Here is an 18,164-nt window from a genome sequence, read left to right on the forward strand (position 1 = left end):
CACACAGAGACCATATCTGGTTTATGTTTTCGGCTTGACTAGAAAAAATGAGCGAGCAGGAAAGGGGAGAGAGAATGGCTTACAGTGTCTGCCAAATGAAGAAAGGGAAGCAGAGACCAGAGGAATTGAGAAAAGGTGTGTGGAGGCAGATTCCAGTGAATTAGGAGAGACCGTCTAAACCAGATGGAAATAAAAGCAGCCAGAGCCCAGGCCAGGGGCAGGAGACTGAGGGACGGTGGTGTGTACCGTGGCTATGTGAGAGATGCTGTCCGACAGAGTCTCAGAAGATGACTTTAAAGCTGATGGAGACCCAGGCACATGTGGGATGTGAAACTGTCATGGGTGTGGCCAGCAAGTACCTGGCCATCTGAAAGCAGTTGCTAAGAGAGCAGACAGAGTCCACTGTTTAGCGTGACCATGAAATCTCAGGTGGCTGACTTTGGTCAGAGAAGTGTCTAAATGACAACTCTGCACAAATGATAAAGATTCGGACAGAGGGATGTTTAAAAAGAAAGAGCAAGAATCTCTTTTTTTCTCTTGTGCAGCAAGAGAAAGGTGGTTATGCCAAACCTGAAAACCTAAATTAGTTCCCAAGACCCACAAAGTAGAAGGAGAGAACTGATTCTCCAAATTGACCTCTGACTTCTTCTATTCTTGCCCCCTATCTCCCCCCACACACAATATTCAATACAATGTTAAATAAATCAACAAACAATACAATCTGTGATAGCATCAAGAAAGCCAAAATACTTGAGAATAAATTCGAGCAAAGACTTATATTACCTGTCCACTGAATCATAGAAAGGATCATAGAAAGGCATTCCAGACTGGGGACAGGGGGATTTGGTCAGCATGGAATAGACCAAACACTCCCCCGGCCAGTGCACAGGTGCAGTGCTGCAATCCTGTCAATTCCATCATATGTGTGTGTATGCATGTGTACGTGCATGCGTGCATGCATGCGTGTGTGTGTGTGTGTGTGTCAGAAATTGGAAATGCAATTCTAGAATTGATTTGAAAACACAAGAGATGCAGCATAGGCTAAAGAGTGTTGACTGCAAAGAATTAAACTAAAAACACACACACCACAGCTACAGTAGTCCCATTCTGTGTGGGCCAGGGAGGGGGGCCAGAGAGTTAAAGAGCTCACTGTACAAATGTGAGGTCCAGTTCTGATCCCCACATACATGCCATATGGGCATGGTGACATGTCTTCAATTCCAGCCTCAGAAGTCAGAGACAAAGGAGTTCTCAAGGTAGGCAAGTCACATCTGGCTTTGACTGTCAGACCCTGCCTCAGTGATTAAGATGAACTGCAATCAAGAAAGAGGCCTAGTATCGACATCAGTCCTTCACATGTGGGCCTGCAAGCACACCCAACACATGCAAAACATTCACACACATACAATACACACACACATACATACAGAGAGAGAGAGAGAGAGAGAGAGAGAGAGAGAGAGAGAGATACAGTAATGGAAGAAAAAGACCCAGAGATCAGTGGAATAGCATTGAAAGCCCCTAAATAAATTGTCACATTCACAGCCAACTGATTTCTGAGACAAGGGTGACATGACAGTCTTTTCAACAAATGATGCTGAGACAACTAGATACCCACATGAAAAACGGTGGATTTGGACACATCCCTTAGATCATCTAAAAAAAGAGCTCAAAATGGATCAAAGACCCAACTAAATATAAGAGCAAAATCCATGAAAGTCAGAAAACACAGTGGGGGGAGGTGACGTTCCTGACCTTGGCGCTAGTGATGATGGTTTGTCAGGTACATCAAAAGTGCCAACAAACAAAAGAGAAAAACCAGATGATTATCAAAATTAAAGGCACTTTGTGCTTCAAAGGACACTGTCAGTGCTGTGAAATGCTCACAGGATAGAGCAGAGTGTTCGGCCACTGGAGTAAAGGCTCCAGTGTCCAGATGTGTGAAGACTTTTTCTAATTTCAAGGAAGAAAGAGAGAGAGGGGAAGAGGAGAGGTGAGAAACAAAAAAAAAATGGAAAGGAGGGAGGAAGGAAAGGAGGGAGGGAGAAAGGGAGGGAGGAAGGGGAAGGGAGGGAGGGGGAGGGAGGGGAGGATAAAAAGAATGAAGGAATGAAGAAAAGAAGGGAGAGAAAGAGGGGGGAAGAGCTGCAAAATGCCTCAGTGGGTAAAAGTGTGTGCTATCAAGTCAGCTTAACTGTGTTCAATTCCAGTTCCCACATTTGGTAGGAGAAAACTTACTCCTGCAAGTGGTCCCTTGACCTTAATTGTCCGCCTGAATGCTTAGGTGCACACACACACACACACACACACACACACACACACAGAGAGAGAGAGAGAGAGAGAGAGAGAGAGAGAGAGAGAGAACGCTCAACTCATTTTAAAACCAGGCAAAGGTCCTAAGTGGGCATGTTCCCAAAGAAGATATAAAATATTCAGTATGTTGTTTAAACACCATTAATTATCAGAGAAAGGCACATCAAAACCACAATGGCCAATTGTCACTCTCTAGGATAGCTAAGATAAAAATCAGAGCAGGCAATCACAAGGTTTGGCCAGAATTCGGGAACTTTGTATGCCTGGCACAGCGAGTGTAAACTGGTACGGTTGTTTTAGAAGAGGATTTGATGGTTACTGAGGGAATCACACACAGAGTTACCATAGGCCTGCAAATGAGCAGTTCCAACAGGAGGTATGCACCTGAGAAAAGTGAAAGCTCTGTGGCTTGTGTCTTACTGAGGAGATGTGAGCAGACTCTACTCACCCTAGAGAGGGCTCTGACAACAGATCGAAGAAACGCTTGCACCCAAGCTTGGCTCAGTGAAGCAGTGAGTCCTTGGGGTTACTGACAATCGCAGAAGTGTGAATACTTATAGGAGCAAGGTTGATGCATACTCAGCTGCTTCTGTAATGATGCATGAAATCTCCCTGCACAACTTACAGGCAGCTCAGCTGGTCAGAGTCCTCTTTCTCCATCATCTGTTACTGTTCATATGATTCCCCTACTCATTAGGAAATCTCATAAGTTTCAGGGACTTCCTGGGACTTTTGGGTTTATTTACTTTCTGAGTCTTATGGAACATCTCCTTGAAGGAAAGAATGTTTTCAATTTGGAGAAAATTGCTGCACAACATACACAATACACATAGGCACACACAGGCACACACAGGCATACACACACACACACACACACACACACATACACACACACACACGAGGACTCTCCATGGCAGCATGATTCACAGTGCTCCAAAGTGGAAACATGGAAACAACCCACATGCCATTAGGTGGTAAATGAAGGCAAAGGAAAGTTGTTTAATCACACCAGGGAAAAGAGGGACCAAAGTGCATGGACCCATATGCATCCAAAACCAAGAAAGAAGAGGAGCAGCGGCTGGGACAACTAGAGAAGACAGGGAGGAAAAGACTGAATCACACGGAAGGAATGGCTTGTAAAGTTGAAGCCAGAACACTCTAGAGGTGGGAAGAATAGTATCCTGTCTGAAGGAGGGAATATCTAGACCAATATCTTGGAGGCAGAAGACCAGAACATGAGGAATGTGGAGAAGAAGTCACAGTTGGCAGGCTTCACCAAGATAGCTCCTGACCCAGACCCGGAACAAAATGAGAGAATTTTGTCTGAGAGCAGGCCCTGGGTTCACTACTCTCCTACCTGGGAACAGAAGAGTGGGCATGAGATCTGTTGGTTTGGCGGCATCAGTTAATTTATCTCTGTCACAGAAATACCAGATATTAACACCTTAATAGAAGAGGATCTCTTCTGACTCAGGACTGCAGAGGGTTCTGGGCTACCACTGTGGGTCAAGCATAGAGAAGAACTCACCTCCTGGCAGACGGCATGTGTGAAGGCTATCCACTTCACGACTGATTCTGACTAAGCATGAGATAGGAAACAGGCAGGGGTAACAGAGCTACAAAGATGTCCCCCACTGACCTACTTGAAAGGGCCAGTATCAGCACAAGACACCCCAAGACTAAGTTTTCAACACACAGGAGATATATTTGTCCCAGAGAGACAAACGGTAGGGAATAAAAAACAAAGACAGGAGGTAGAGGATGAAGGAGAAAAGAAAGGGAGTGAAGGAGAAGAGGACATTTGCCCTGGGAGGGACAAAAGACTGGGGTTGGGGATTTAGCTCAGTGGTAGAGCGCTTGCCTAGCAAGCACAAGGCCCTGGGTTCGGTCCTCAGCTCTGGGAAAAAAAAAAAAAAGAAGACAGGCCTGCCCTTAGGCAAATGGTAGTATCTTATAAAGATAAAAGGGAAAACCCCATATTAGGAAGAGGTACTTAATTTTGATTGGACAGGTTCATTAGAGTAGCCAAAGTAGCCAAAGGGGAGCTTTTGATTACTGGATGTTAATAGTTTGAAAGTTGGGCCTTGGCAGTCAGACTCAGGAGGAGAAAGTAGCCAAATAAGGGACTAAACCCTAGTGGCTAGCTTTAAGAACATAATCTAGGGGGCTGGAGAGATGGCTCAGAGGTTAAGAGCACTGACTGTTCTGTTCTTTCAGAGGTCCTGAGTTTGATTCCCAGCAATCACATGGTGCCTCACAACCATCTGTAATGAGACCTGAGGCCCTCTTCAGGGTTATCTGTATGTAGCAACAGTGTGTGTGTGTGTGTGTGTGTGTATATATATATATATATGTATACGTATACATATGTATGTATATAATGGTTTTTAGCAAGGGGAATGCTTGCCAGAGCCATGTTCACCATGCTCGGGCCTGCTAGAGTCCCTCCACTACTTGTTTCCTCTCACAATAGCCAACCTTCTTAAAGGTTGATAGCCTCCAAAAATGGTGCCAGCAATGGGGGATCAAAACTGCAAAATGTGAGCCTGTGAGAATCATTTCACTCAATCCACAACATCGATCATCTTTCAGACCACAGGGACCTTCACAAAAGAGTCTGGAGACCAGGCCATGAAGCCAGCAGAATTTCTTCATGTAGATGTGAAACTCCCACCAAGAGCTCATCTGTCCTACTTAGCTGTTGTGGTGGTTTGAGTAGGAATGGCCTCCCACAGACTCTTGTGTTTGAAGGCTCGGCTCATGGGGAGTGGCACTATTAAGAGGTGTGGCCTTGTTGGAGGAAGTGTGTCACCGTGGAGGCGGGCTTTGAAGTCTTCTATGCTCAAGCTAAGCCCAGTGTGGTATACAGTCTCCTGCTGCTACCTGCAGATCAAGATGTAGAAGTCTCAGCTCTTTCTCTAGCTCCATGTCGGCCTGCATGCCTCCATGCTTCCCGCCATGACAATAATGTAGGCCAGCCCCACTTAAACATTTTCCTTTATAAGAGTTGCCATGACCGTGGTGTCTCCTCACAGCAATAAAGCCTCTTAAGACAGCTGTCAACTTGACACAGTCTAGAGTCACCTGAGAATGGAGTCTCAATTGAGAAAGTGTCCGTTGTCTTAGTCAGGGTTCCTGACATCATGACCAAGAAGCAAGTTGGGAAAGAAACGGCTTGTTCAGCTTTCACTTCCTCATTGCTATTCATCACCAAGGGAAGTCAGGACTGGAACTCAAGCAGGTCAGGAAGCAGGAGCTGACGCAGAGGCCATGGAAGGCTGTGACTTACTGGTTTGCTTCCCCTGGCTTGCTCAGCTTGCTTTCTTATAGAACCCAAGACTACCGGCCCAGGGAAGGCACCACCCACAAGGGGCCCTCCCCACTTGATCACTAATTGAGAAAATGCCTTACAGCTGGATTCATGGAGGCATTTTTCTCAACTGAAGCTCCTTTCTCTGTGATAAGTCCGGATTGTGTCAAGTTGATACAAAACCATCGAGTACACCCATATTACACTGGCTGGTGGATATGTCTGTGGGAGATTGTTAATGATTGTAGGAGAGTCAAGCCTACCGTGGGCAACACCATTCCCTGGGCAGATTGCCCTGCGCTGTATGAGAAAGCTAGTTGAGCACGAACCTGTGGACAATGCAGTAAGCAGCACTTCTCTGTGGTTTCTCCTTCAAGTTCTTGCTTGTGTCCCTCCCCGACTTTCCTCAGTGACCTGAAGTATAAGACAAAACAAACTCTGTCTTCCCCTAAGTTGCTTTTGGCTGGGTTTTTAAATCACAGCAAAAGAAATAAAATTAGGATACTACCCCCTCCCCCGCCCCTGCTTACCTGCCTACTCTGGTGCCAACATGGTCTGGTGTCTGATTTTTGCTGGTTTTAGCCTAGAAGGTCTCATGGTTTTCATGCCCTAACAGACCTCGGAACGGAACCTCTAACTCCAAGCAGCATTAAGCTCTGCTCTTTAAACATCTGGGTCACAGATATGCTCAGTTAATTAATGCTCTTAGCACCGCTCATTTGCCTGCTGGATAATAGATTGATTCATAATTTCAATAAGCAGCTGTGTATATCTTTCCCTGGAACATAAAGGCAGCCTGCTGTCATTCATCAATTTGCATTTGGGTGAATTGAAACACACTTCAGGCGCCGTTGTTTAGGGAGGGGAAGGGAAGGCTTCTGGGTTTCTTACCATTTTACCTCGAACAATTACTCTGATTTGGAACTAATTTGCGTATGGCGCACACGTTCATGGCGTCTCTCTCAAGGACACTTAATAAGCTCACTATCATTTCTTCAAGGGGAGCAGGAAGGCTCCCTTTGGGAGATCAGAGCCAAGGGTTTCTGAGAACTCTTTCACTAAGGGATGAGAAGCCCTCCAGAAAAATCTTATCGCCAGAGGAGTCACTCCTGTTTCTGAGCAGTCTCCTCATGTCGTGGTTCCTTTGCTCACTGCTGTGACAAAAACACCCTACAACAAAGCTCAAGGAAGGAAGGAAAGGCTTGCTAGGGCTCACAGCCTAAAGTACAGTCTTGGTGGCAAAGGTTCCGTGGCATAATGGCGGCTGGTTACGTGGACTCCGTGGTCAGGAAGCAGAGAGAAATGAGAGCTGGTGTTCAGCCCACTCTCCTTTTGAATGAGTTCAGAATCCCAGGCTGAGAATGGAGCCACCCATATTTAGAGTGCATCTTTTTACATCAGTTAAATCCCAGAAAAACCCTCATGGGCATGTCCAGAGGTTTGTATCCTAGATGGTTCAAGACCCTGTCAACTTGCTGATTGAAAGTCGTCATTGTATTCTGTTATTTTCTTGGTTGATTCCTAAGCAGACTTCCTAGGCTCTCTGGAATATTCAGGGATTTTTTTTTCTAACAGTCTACAGACACACCTCTTCTGTTTAGCTGCTTGGGCCACAGGAGCCTGACATTTGTCTACCTGTTATGTGCCAGGGAACCAGTCAGATGTCTTCACGCCTCAGTTTCTTTACCTATAGCCTGGGATCCTAACCCCTCCACATAGGATTCTTTTTAGGGAACATTTCATAGCTAAACCACAGTGTGAGCCTAGATCATCAAGCCATTTAGCTGACCCACACAATCATTGGCAATAATAAGTGTAGAGTTTGTTATGCAGCACTTACTAACTATTACAGAGATGCTGTCCCTGTGATGGACTCTGTCTTGGGAAATATGTCAAGCCACACTATCTCTGAATCAATTAGCAAGTACTGCTTAGCAATGATAGAATCTGTTATCACCAGGTTGTGAAATTACATTATTTATTTCTTATATAGTACTTATAATGTAAAGTATACCTTAAATATATAACTAATATAACCAGTTGCCCAGATGGTTCTAGTATCCGGACCAGTACCATGGCTTAGATAGGAAGTGTCTCCTAAAAAATGAATATGTTGAAGGCTTCGAGTTCTAACCTATGGAACTGTTGAGAGGTGACTGGATAATGAGGGCCCTAACCAATTAACTGTTTGATCCATTGATGGAACCACAGGTTCATGACATTGTGGGGAAGTGGTCTGAATTAGAATGTCATCTTAGTTAGAGTTTCATTGCTGTGAAGAGACACCATGACCAAGACAACTCCTATAAAGGACAGCATTTAGTTGGGGCTGGCTTATAGTGTCAGAGGTTCAGTCCATTATCATCATGGCAGGAAGCATGGCAGCGTACAGACAGACATGGTGCTGGAGGAGGAGCCCAGAGTTCTGCATCTTGATCCAAAGATAGCAGAAAGAGACTGTGTACCACACTGGGTATAGCCTGGGCTTATATATGAGACCTCAAAGCCCACCTCTGCAGTGACACACTGATTCCAACAAGGCCACGCATCCTAATATTACCACTCCCTATGGGCCAGGCATATAACACTCTGAGGGCCACTGCTATTCAAATCACCACAGAGATAATGCCTCACTGGAGGGAGTAGGTCACTTGTGATTGTAAGATCATGTTCCCAGTCACCTCTCTCCTTCTTGGCTCTTCTGGCTATCATGAGGTGTGAGGCTTTGCTCTGGCCCCATGCTGCCCTCCACCCAGAGAACATGCCAGAAACAGCAAATCCGAGTGCTCCTCAACCAAAACCTGTGAAACCGTGAGCCAAGTGAATCTCTCCTCCTTTAGATATTGGGTTCATTGTCTCCTCACTGGCGACAAACAGCTGGCATGGCAGCTGGCTTTGTCTGGAGTCATTAGGCACCTTCTGTAAGTTCAAGGCCTGGCTGAGCTATGGAGGGAGTTCAAGGGCAGCTTGGAGAGATCCTGAGTCCAAGTCAAAAAGTCGAAAAGAGGGCAGATGGTGTAGCTCAGTAGTGGAGTGCTTGCCTCGAATTCGTGAGGCCCGGGATTCAATCTCTAGTATCAGGAAGGAAGGTGATAAAGGGAAGAGACTGGGTGGAATGGAAGGAAAGGAGGGAGGGAGAAAGGGAGAAAGCAAGGGAGGGAAGAAGGGAAAGGAAGGAAGGAAGGAAGGAAGGAAGGAAGGAAGGAAGGAAGGAAGGAAGGAAGGGAAAGGGAAAGGGAAAGAGAAAGGGTAAGGAAAGAGGATATGAGGAAAGTAGGAAATGGGAAGGAGAAATGGAAGAATAGAGGAAGTGATGGAGGAGTAGGGGAGAGAGGTTGGGGGTAGGGAACAAGGAGGGAATAAGAAGGGGGTAAGGGAGTTGTGATGTAGTGTATCTATGTCCAGGCCCAGCTACCCCAGTGTCCTTCTAGAGCAGGCTATCCTATGCATCAGACACTCGGAGACAACTGTGGAACCAACAGAAGGCTGAGGTAGAGCCGGTACCTGAACCTCGGTGCCTTGTGGTCTCACCCTCTCCTCTCTCTTGCCACTCTCCCTCCTCTACAGCTTGCCCGCTATACCAAGGAAGGCTTCCTGCATTTGGGTGCTCTGGGGACCACCACTCTCCTCCCCGATACCCGCTGCCTGGTGGACAACTCTAAAAGTCGGTTGCCACAGCTCCTGGATTGTGACAAGGTCAAGAGCAGCTTGTACAAGCGATGGAACTTCATCCAGGTGAGCTCTCTGGGGACAGGGCTGGGGGAGGAGCAAGTGCAGATGCTACCAGCCATGGGATGGCCACAGGAGGGCCACAGGATGGCTGGTGTCCCCAAGACTCCCCATAGAGCGCCACTGGGGCACAAGATCTGTCAACCCTAGGCCAAGATCATGGACCCAGTTCTAGAAGGACTGGAAGAAGGATTTCTGAGAGACATAGTCTGCCTGATTCCATCGCGGTATTGGATACAGACTTAGGCTAACTCTGTAGAGTGGATTCCTGAACACTACTAAGCACTCTCCGACAGGATTGAGAAAGTCAGATCTCAAATAACTCTGGAAATTTCTCTGTGTGTGCCTACTCCTGTTACATACGTGTGGAGGTCAGGAGCAAACCCTCAGACACTAACTACCTTCTTTGTTATTAGTTTGTTTTTTTAAGATTTTATTTTCTGTGTGTGTGTGTGTGTGTGTGCCCATGAGTGCAGTGCTCATAGAGGCCACAAGGGGGTTTTGGAGCCTCTGGAGCTGAGGTTACAAACTGTGGGAGCTGCACAATGGGTGGGCTGGGAACTGAACTTAGAACCTCTGGAAAGCCAGCAAGTGCTGTTAGCAGCTGAGCCATGTCTCTACCTGCTCCGGCTCCTACCTTGGTGGAGTTGTTGTTGTTGCTTTACATTTGTTTTTGAGACAGAGTTCTTCCTGGCTTGGAACTTGCCAAGCAGGCTAGGCTAGCCATCCAGTGAGTGCATATTACTATCCCCAGCTTTCTTATATAAGTGCTAGCAACCAAATAATCAGGTCTGAATGCTTACATGGCAAGTATGTGCACACACACACACACACTCACACACACACAGCAGTCAGAGGACAATTTGTGGGGCTTAGTTCCTCTTCCATCATATGGGTCTCAGAGATAGAGCTCAGGTCGCCAGGCAAGCTATATCACCATCCTAACCCCAGGAAACCTCTATTCTGTCCCAGTCACCACCACTCAAACTGGGTGACCCCCCTTGGGCCCTCCCAATGTGGGAATGTGAGGGTGGGATTTATTCCTCCCAAGAGACGCCAGAAATACAGGAGCTATGGTAAGGTTTCTCTGTCTGCCTCTCTCCTTACTTCTTTTCTTTCTTTCCTCTCAGAATGGAGCCATCATGAATAAGGGCACGGGGCGCTGCCTAGAGGTGGAGAACCGGGGCCTGGCTGGCATCGACCTAATCCTTCGGAGTTGTACAGGACAGAGATGGACAATCAAGAATCCCATCAAGTAGATGGATGGAAGGAGGGCACATGGAGCCCAGACCCAGGGCGGGGCCTGGCCATTCTCAGAACCAGCTACATGGTGGAGAGATAGCAGGCACCCAAAGGATGCTCTGTGGACCTCTCAGGGCCCCTCCAGGGCAGCCCTGGATAAAGATGTCAAGTCCCCCTCAGGCATTCCACCTGTACACTTTGAAGATCTCCCCCTTACTCTCATCTGGGGACCAGGGGGTACAACTTCTGGGTACTAAGGGATGAGGCTTCTCATCTCTCTCCACTGTATCATCTCCCACCCCAGCATCAGCAGCTGGGTCTGGCAGGGTCCTCTCTCTCTCTCTCTCTCTCTCAATATCTCTCTCTCTCTCTCTCTCTCTCTCTCTCTCTCTCTCTCTCTCTCTCTCTCTCATCCTTTGCTGCAGCTGCTTGTGTAACTCGCCCTGGACCTCCAAGACATGAGGGACCATGATGTCTTTAGCCACATCTAGCTCTTCTCTCTTGGAGAAGGAAGCAATGCGACCCCAAGACTCCATTTCTCCTGAGGACACTTTGGCCCAGAAGCCTGTTCGTATATCAAGGCAGTAGCCACTCAAGACCTTCCCAGCCATCCAAAAGGTGGCTTTGGGACAACAGTTTTGGATCCCTCTGGATTGTTTTCAAGGTTTTCTGTCTAAGTTACCTGCAGTCCTAAATATGAACAGCATCAGCTGTTGAGCCTGTGTCTAGAGGGAGCTGGAAGTCAGCTGAGCATTCTGGATGCTCCCAGCACCTGGCCAGTACAGCTCAGCCTGCCAAGGACAAGGTGCCCTGGTTTCATGGAGCAGGAAGGGTCTTCCATGCAGGACCATAAGGGTGGAAGAGTCAGCCTAGCTATGGGCACAGGGCCCTCTGCAACGCTTATTGCTCAGTTCATCTTGCCCCATGCTTTGTTGGCTGATGGGGGACAGAAGCGGCCATTTCCTCTTTTAAGAGTGATTGCTTCTTTCCAATTGCCCTCTGGTTAGGGTGCACTTATAAATCAGAGTTAATATATGGATGCGTCTGCATGCACGGGAAAGTGAGAGTGCGCCTGCCTGCGTGATGTGTGTGGCTGGGTGTGTGTTTGTGTGCTTGACCGTGTGAGTGTGCTCAAGCAGTAGTCTTGGGCTTGTAGCTTCATTGCTCAGTGGATAGGGACAAGGATGCCTAGAAGAATGGGGGCAGGGGAGGCATGTCCCTGGATCACGGGCCCAGAGGACATGGCTAGGTCTTACGTGCTAGAGTACCCTTTCTCTATCACCTTCCCCAATCCACTACTGTCCTTGGCTATCTCCTGCCTAGAGCCAAACCCTGTAGGTGCCCAGTGTGGGATCCAGTATCTCATTTGGTGGTATCTTTATTGGTGATCATCTCCTCGCCCCATCTCCTCTACTTGTGAAATAAATATGTTAGCAATCCCACAATGCAACCTTCAGCCTCACCTACTCTTTGGGTTTTGTACTATTCGCTTTTGTTGTTGTTACTCCACAGCTGGGGTTCAAATCAAACTCAAGCACCCTACCTGGGCAAACTACATATCCCCAACAAATGAGCTTGACTCTTCCCATACCCAGCGGCAGTAGGAGAATTTCTGAGGCATGGTGGAGCGTTTTGGGGGGGGTTTAAAGGCAGTTGATGCTTGTTTTGTTTTGAGACAAAGCCTCACTCTGTAAAGACCAGGGATAGAAATACTCTGACAAAGAAGCAGGTTAGGGGAGGAAAGGGTTTATCTGGCTCACAATTCCAGGTTACGATTGATCACTTCAGGGAGGTCAAAGCAGGAATCTGAAGCAGCTGGTTACATGTGTGTCCACAGTCAAAGTCAGGAGAGAAATGAATGCATGTGTGCTTGCTTGTGCTCAACTCAGCTTCTCTGCCTTTATACGGTTCAGGACCTCCTGCCTAGGGAATGGTATCGCCCACAGTGGGTCGGGACTTCCCAAATCAATTAACTACATTAAGGCAGTCCTCATAGACCTTTCCATAGTATAACCCAGTATAGACAATTCCCATTGTGACTCTCTTTCTGGGTGATTCTAGATTGAGTCAAGTTGATAATTAAAGATGATCATCATTGCCACCATGCCTGTGTGGATTTGGTCTTCTTAAAGGTAAATAAATAAGCATACAAACAAATTCTCACAGATTAGGGCAAAGCCTACCTACTCTTACACACAGCATCTTATTCAAGCCTGGACAGAACTCAGTACTTGATACTAGCTCACCCTCCCCCTTGATGACCTCAGATTAAGAAGGCCAAGTTGTTCAGAAAGCGGTGAGCCTGGTGCTGAGACCTCGCCTGGATACCTGGTCTCCCCCTTCTATTGCCTTCAGCAACTTCAACTGTCTGTGGTGCACACAATAACTCCGGGTATTCATGGAGAAACTGAACCCTATGAGATGCTTTGTTAGGGTCATGGTGGGCCCCATGTCTCTTTTGTAGGAAGAAGTCAGGAAGTGCTATCTTAGTTGATGTCCCAACACACACACACACACACACACACACACACACACACACACACACACACAGAAGAGAGAAACAGAAGCACAGATGCATACACAGACAGATAGACAGATACAGATGTGGATACAGATACAGATGTAGATTTAGTTATCAGTGGCCATATTCCTCATGTGCCCTTTGAGAATTGGGCTATGACAGCATACTCATGGACAATGTTTATCTTCAGTTGTCACCTTAAGTACTAGAGTCTGAGAACTTTGGGTTTGTGGAGCAATGGAGATGGGGAGGAGAGAGTTGGCAGGTCAGAGAACATGCAAACTACATTTGGGCTCCTGTATAAAACCTCCTGAGGTTGCATCCATGTGGAGTACAATGGTGAATGTCATAGGACTTCAGTGCCACAAGGCAGTGGGGCAGGATGTCTGTTTGTCCGGCTGGCTTGCTATGTGGTGGAGAGTGTTGGGTTTGGTCTCTTATGGGGCTAATTCCCTATGTGTCCCAGGGTCCTGGAGTTGAGTTGGCCATTCCTGTAAGCACTACATGTCAATAACTTTCTCCCAAAGCCTGGGGATCCCTAGAGAGACCTACCAAGGCACAGGGTCAGCAGCCAGGTCATCCTAGGGTTCTACCTGGTGACATAGGTTGAAAGTGACTAGAGGCCAAGGAAGAAGAGAGGAACTGGTGAAGCCAGGGAGAGGGGATGGAAGAGAAAGGCCGAAGTGCTTTGAATGTGAAATGTCCCTAGTGGGCTCATGTGTTTGAACACTAGGTCCCCAGCTAGCAGAAGGTCCTTTGAGGGTGGTAAGACCTTACTGGAGGATATGAGTCATTGGAGGTGGGCTTTTAAGGCCTTTGTTTTTATCGGGCTACATGTGCGCATGCCCACATTTGTGTGTGCATGTGCACATGCAATATGGAACATGTGGAGGTCAGAGGATGATCTTAGGTGTTAGTCCTTACCTTCTACCATGTTTGAGGCAATGCCTCTTGCTGTTCACCACTATTTACATCAGGTTACCTGGCTCACGACCTTCTGGGAACTCTCTTGCCTCTGCCCCCCATCTCACTGTAGAAGCACCAGGATTACAGACATGTGCTACCATAGCCAGCTTTACATGGGTCTGGGGGATCTTGTGCAGCAAGTGCTTAACCCACTCAGCTATCACCCCTGAAATTGCTATGGTGCAAGACATCCCATCAACTCTCTGCTTCTTGACTATGGATGCAACGTGCCCAGGCCGCTCACACCCCTGCAGCCATGCCTTTCCAGCCATGATGGACTGCATGCCTTCTCAAACCATGAGCTGACACTGTTTTGTTGTTGTTGTTGTTGTTGTTGTTGTTGTTTTTAAATTTAAAATCAGGGGTTCTGTTACAGCAAGAAGTAAATTTGGTAACACAGAGCCCTGAGGGAACCTTCAGTCCTAAGTCCTTGGGAGTGTTGGGATGTCCCATAGGTGCCATCTTGCATAGTAATGGGAGAGCAACAAGTTCCAGGCACACAGCTCGAAGAAAGCTTGTGGTCATTTACCAAAGTCTGGTATATGGCAAATTTTGACAAGTGCTATATCATTTTCTCGCTCTCATGATCACCTTGACCTCAGAGATGGGTATGGCTGAGGGTGCTGGGCTGTGGTAGTCCAGTTCACTGCCCCCCTTCTTCCTCATATTGACCCCCCCATACTCCTGTCTATGACCCTTTCTTGGTCTTTTGTTCATTTGATTCCTTAATCTCATAAATAGTATTTCTGGTAAATGCCCAAGTTATCAAAGCCTGTGTCTTTGAAGCTAGGTGTTGTGTCTCAAGTGTTTTTGTGATGACTGTGCTTAAACTCTGGGGCCTAGAAAAGTAAGGACATGAAGATGGGCAGGTGATGCACGTCTGTGATTCCCAACCTTCAGGAGGCTGAGGCAGGAGGTTAGTCATGAGTTTGAGACCAGTTGTATTGTTAGCACCAGGCCAGCTGGGAATGTGTAGTGAGACCCAGTCTCAAAAGCCATGAAGGAGAAACAGTAAAAGGAAGGAAGAAAGGGTGGGAGGGAAGGATGGAAGGCAGGAAGGAGGAAAGGGGGAGGGAAGGAAGGAGGGAGAGAGGGAAGGCAGGAAGGAGGGAAGGTGTGATGAAGAGAAAAAGGAGAGGGGAAAAGAGAGATAAAGGAAGGAGGAGAGAAAAAGAGAAGGGCGGGAAGGGCAGGGAAGGGGAGAGCCGCAGACAAGGCAGAAGCAGCAGTGTAGAAACTGGAGGTCATCTTGCCATCTCTACTGTGGTTTCTACACTCATCTTGTTCACATCTTGTTCACCTAGTGCATTTCCCACTACTACAGAAAAACATTCCCATTTCACAAAGTGAGCCCCACAAGGCCAGGCCGCTCTGCTAGTGCCCTGAAAGCATAGATTGTCCCCAGTTTATAGGCCAAGTTCCTTCCCTGCACCTCTCTGGACCACTTCTATGGGACAGATTAATGACAGCAGGAGGGGGCGGAGCTGTTGGAGCCTGCTGAGGTGGCCAGGTGGTTCGTGAAGCCTGCTCACCGCCAGCCTCTTGTTCTGATCAGTCTGAGCCTCAGATCCCCTCCTGCTGGCTCTTCTCCTCCTCTGAGTCCTGGGCTGCAAAATCTATGGTTTTCATGGATCCCATCGCTTTGCTAGATCTAAGTTAGGGGGCCGACGGGAGATTTTTCATTCTGTAAAAGCATTTCAGTGCCACTTGACAAGTGTATTTAATCATTTCTCCTGTGGGTGCTTTGCACAATTCCTTTTAGAAATTAAAGCCAGGCTGTGGTGGCGCACACCTTTAATCCCAGCACTTGGGAGGCAAAGCAGGTGCATCTCTGAGTTTGAGGCCAGCCTGGTCTACAGAGTAAGTTCCAGACAGCCAGGGCTACACACAGAAATCCTCTCTCAAAGAAAAATAAATTAAAGAAAGACATGTACAACACACACACACACACACACACACACACACACACACACACAAAGAGAGAGAGAGAGAGAGAGAGAGAGAGAGAGAGAGGTGTAATTTAACAGAATGTTTAAGGGGCTGGAGAGATTGCTCAGTGGTTACAAGTACTTCCCACTCTAACACATGATCCAGGCTCAGTTCCCAGTACCCATACTGCTGTAGCTCACAACCACCCGTGACTCTAGTCCCGGGGAATCTGATGTCATCTTCAGCCCCCGTGGATGCTGTATGCATCTACCTCTGACTCCGGAGTGACGGGTTTAAAAAGGCATTCATCATTATGCCTAAGCTCTGCTTGGATCTTTATTTTAAAAACTTAGGGTCTAAAGGGATGGCTAGTGGTTAAGGGAGCTTGCTGCTCTGCCACAGAAGAGTTCCGAGTTCAGTCCCCAGCACGCACACACCAATGCAGACACTTGTACGCATATGTACACACACATATTCATAACATCCAAAAGTAAAGGAAGGAGAGCAGGTGGGAATGATAAAATCACACTGAAATGTATTGAGAATTTGCCAGTTATGATAAATAAACGGATTTCAAGATCTCTGCCCTTTTGAACTCATATTTGAGGGGCTGGAGAGATGGTTCAGTGGTTAAGCGCACATTGCTGTTCTTCTAGGATACATGAGTTCAGTTCCCTACCCCCACACCAATCACCGATCAGTTCACAACTACCAGCTCCATGGGCTCGGATGTCCACTTCCGGCTGCTGGGGGCACGGCACTCACATGAACTTAACCCCTGACATACATAAGATGTCATTTAAAATAAGAACTTTAAAAACTAAAATTCTTAGAACTCATATTTGAGAGATAAAAGCAGATACAATTTCTTAATGTCCCTGCTCCTAGGTTAGCATGGGTCAGGAAGGGGAGGAGGGTCTAGGCATACAACATGGGCAGATTTTCTTTCTTTTTTTTTTTTTTTTTTAGTTTTCTTTTTTAGAGACAGGGTTTCTCTGTGTAGCCCTGGCTGTCCTGGAACTCACTCTGTAGACCAGGCTGGCCTCGAACTCAGAAATCCGCCTGCCTCTGCCTCCCAAGTGCTGGGATTAAAGGCGTGCGCCACCACCGCCTGGTTTAGATTCTCTTACTCTTTCCCCTTAAAGGGCCAATTGATGGATTTTGCACATACCACTTCCAGCCTGACTTCTTTGCTTCCCATTGACAGTGGCTCCGAACACCAACTGCCCAAGCAACAATTGAGAAGCCAGAGAGGGATTGTGCATGTTGAAGATGTTTCCAGAACTCTGGAGGGCTTCCATTCCAGACTCTTATTACCACTATCCTTGGTAAATTACCAAGGGTTCCTACTGCCACAGGATCAAAATATCATCCAATCTACCTGCTCTGTACTAGTTTCTCTCCTTGACACCATGATAAAAGCACCCGACAAAAGCAACTTAAGGATGTAAGGGTTTGTTCTGGCTCGTGGTTTGAGGGGATCCAGTCCATCATGGCGGGGCGGGGCGGGGGAAGCATGGCGGCAGGAGTGTGAGGTGGCTGCTCACATTGAGTCCACGGGCAGGAAGCAGAGAGAGATGGACGCTGGTACTCAGCTTGCTTCCTCCTTTTTATTCAGTCCAGTACCCTAGACCACTGGATGGTACTACTCACAGTTAGGGTGGGTCTTCACACCTCGGTTAATGAAATCTAGCAACATGCAGGTCCAGAAGATTGTTTCTGCAGTGATTATGGACCCTGTCAAGTTGACAAGATTAACTATTATGTTTCCTATGTATGAGCATAACCTGTCCAGTACATTCTGGAGACGGGTTATCTTAAGGCTGAAAACATTTCCTGACAGGGAGTTGACAAAGCCCAGAACTTAGGTAATGTTTCTTACTGCCCAGCCCTCCACGGTACTAAGGCGCCTTCAATTCATCAGCAATAAGTACCCACCAAAGATCACTCATAAGCAGCAGCCCTGATATTATCACGGTGTTATCTGCCTGGAATCTTAGCACTAGAAAGAATGATGAAGAAATCAAAAGTAAAAGTCCAGCCTGGGCTACACAGGGCAGCCTGAGCTATAAACTAAGCACATGTATAAAAAAAAAACCTGTGTGTGAGTGTGTGTGAGTGTGTGTGAGTGTGTGTGTGTGTATGTGTGTTTGT

The 18,164-nt window shown here is 47.2% G+C and overlaps 1 protein-coding gene and 1 long non-coding RNA gene across 2 annotated transcripts in view; one reads left to right on the plus strand and one right to left on the minus strand.

Moving 5' to 3' along the window:
• Positions 1-10,611, plus strand: part of Galnt17 (polypeptide N-acetylgalactosaminyltransferase 17) — a 422,194-nt gene extending 411,583 nt beyond the window's left edge. The window contains exons 10-11 of the mRNA XM_028766121.1: positions 9,191-9,358; positions 10,483-10,611. Of these exons, the coding sequence (XP_028621954.1) occupies positions 9,191-9,358; positions 10,483-10,611 (297 nt within the window). The remainder of the gene's footprint in view (positions 1-9,190; positions 9,359-10,482) is intronic.
• LOC114620108 overlaps positions 1-18,164 on the minus strand; it is a 28,055-nt gene that overhangs the window by 4,646 nt on the left and 5,245 nt on the right. The window lies entirely within an intron of this gene.

The sequence above is a fragment of the Grammomys surdaster genome, unplaced genomic scaffold, assembly GCF_004785775.1.
Source record: "Grammomys surdaster isolate TR1022 unplaced genomic scaffold, NIH_TR_1.0 166, whole genome shotgun sequence".
Classification (NCBI taxonomy): domain Eukaryota; kingdom Metazoa; phylum Chordata; class Mammalia; order Rodentia; family Muridae; genus Grammomys; species Grammomys surdaster.